The following is a 2,034-nucleotide window of genomic DNA, read 5'->3' as shown; positions in this document are numbered from 1 at the left end:
CAGCCCAGTCCCTGCCTGAGCTTCAGGATCCCTCGGGACTTTGTGGACCTGTCCACCGGAGAAGATGCCTATAAACTCATCGACTTCCTCAAACTGGTAAGACTCAGGGATCCTTTCCTGTCATTCTGCAACACAGGAACATAAAGCAGTGAGGAGGATCCTCCCAGGACGCACAGACTGTGATACATGTGTGTGTCCAGACAACACAGTACAAATATCCATGTGACAGAAATGATGATGTGGTCTATATGAAGAAGATGGGTCAGGAGGAAGATGAGCTTCATGGTGCCTTCCAGCGTGAATCTACAATGTATCACGTTTAGATATAAGTAGAATGAATTCATGTGTGAGGTTGGGTATAAACAGGTATATATTGTGTGTGGTCTCCTCTACAGAAGAAAAACCAACAGCAGCAGGAAGAGGAAGAGGAGGCAGTCGCTCCACAGTGATGCAGTTAATCTGAAGCTCCCCAGATGATGCATGAAGTGACTCCCCCCTCTGTCCTGTCCCGGAGCTTCCTGTTGATTTATCATGTTAACGGCTCTTTGAGGATTCTTCTTCTTGTTGTTTACCTCGACACCGCTGAGCGCCACCTTGCTGTAACGGCTCGGTGACGGGAGAGGGAGGCCTGCGGTGTGGAGCACTTCATTTATTTTTTATGGGGGGGAGAGTGTTACTGCTGGGGATGTATTCACTACCACTATAAAGAATGCCTGCTTTTATACTTTAAAATAAGTGTGTATAATAGTTTATGTATCTTTATTGCTGCCCAGAAAGTGTCTCTGAGTGTAGAAGGAAGTAGTCCATACGCACACACACACACACACGCACACACACGCACACACACACACCCTTCACTGTGCGTGTGTGTGGACAGACTTTAACACCTTTATTTATTAATAATAATAATAATAATAATAATAATACATTTTATTTCTAAGCGCACTTTTCATTTGCGTAAACAAAACTCAAAGTTGCCCAAAGCTTGTTATAGTGTTAAGATTTCAGCCATGATTTGTAATTAAGATAGTTAATTCTCCATTATTTCCCCTCCATTATTTCCCCTGCTCCATCTCTCCCTGACAATTTCCTCTGAGCACTTTTGACACACTCATTGCTCCGCGTCACTCCGGGCGCTCTTTTGCAATCCTGTTTTCCCATCATGCATCGCTTTAGACTGTTGCTCCAAATAACACCATTAAACTTGTTGTCGTGTATCCGCTCGGCTCTCACTCTGGCGGGTGCTGTAAACCAGCACATTAGAAATTGATTGTGCTTTTACACAGCGGCTCTCATTATGCCGGGAGCTAAATGAACTGTGCGTGATAGAGCTATTACAGTGTGATGGAAAGAGCGGTCTGAAGAGAGCAGCTCCTCGGGGAGGGGCTGTGAAACTGTACAAGGCACATACTGTGGGGACACATTAATCATTAGAAACAAAGCATCAGATGAGCTTCTCTTTCTGTTTTTAACACAAAGCTTGAACTTCATTCTGCAACCAACACTAGGCTAATGAAAACATTAATATGTTTGATTTCCTTTTCTTTCTTTCTCTGCTCATTTAGACCGATACAGACAGATATTACAGATTATTTACTTCCATCATGGCCAGACCATTAGAAACGTTCCTCCCTATATGGAGATATAATAACGCAAAACACAAGATAAATGTATGACGGAATAGAAATGGACCACGTTAATTAAGCCACAGTGATGAGCGCAGATGCTGAAAAGACATTTGACTTTGTAAACTGGGACTTTCTCTACCAGGTTTTATACAAGACGCTCTTATTAAAACTACAGGCATCATACAATAAGCCCACTAGTAGAATTAAAGGGTTGTGCATTGTTAGGCTGACCATGAGCGGTCCAGACCATAAGCAAGGAGGCAGAGGCAGGAGAACAAGCAAACTACAAACGTGGGCATTTATTTACAAGATATATATATATATACAGTGTCGCAAACCTGCGGTCACAATTGACTGCATCATGCCTGAGGCCATCCTACTCCTCTCAATTTCCCAAAGAGCTCCC

General features: G+C 43.2%; 1 protein-coding gene across 2 annotated transcripts in view; it reads left to right on the top strand.

Annotated features, from left to right (window-relative positions):
* Positions 1-1,217, top strand: part of cdc123 (cell division cycle 123 homolog (S. cerevisiae)) — a 7,708-nt gene extending 6,491 nt beyond the window's left edge. For both annotated transcript variants that reach the window (XM_029461616.1, XM_029461614.1), the window contains 2 exons: positions 1-96; positions 396-1,217. The exon at positions 1-96 is cut by the window's left edge and continues 42 nt beyond it. In XM_029461616.1, the coding sequence (XP_029317476.1) occupies positions 1-96; positions 396-449 (150 nt within the window). In that variant the 3' untranslated portion in view covers positions 450-1,217. The remainder of the gene's footprint in view (positions 97-395) is intronic.
* Positions 1,218-2,034: the final 817 nt, after the last annotated feature.

The sequence above is a fragment of the Cottoperca gobio genome, chromosome 23, assembly GCF_900634415.1.
Source record: "Cottoperca gobio chromosome 23, fCotGob3.1, whole genome shotgun sequence".
Taxonomy (NCBI): domain Eukaryota; kingdom Metazoa; phylum Chordata; class Actinopteri; order Perciformes; family Bovichtidae; genus Cottoperca; species Cottoperca gobio.
Note: the sequence above shows the minus strand (reverse complement) of the source record. Positions and strands in the feature narration are given on the sequence as shown.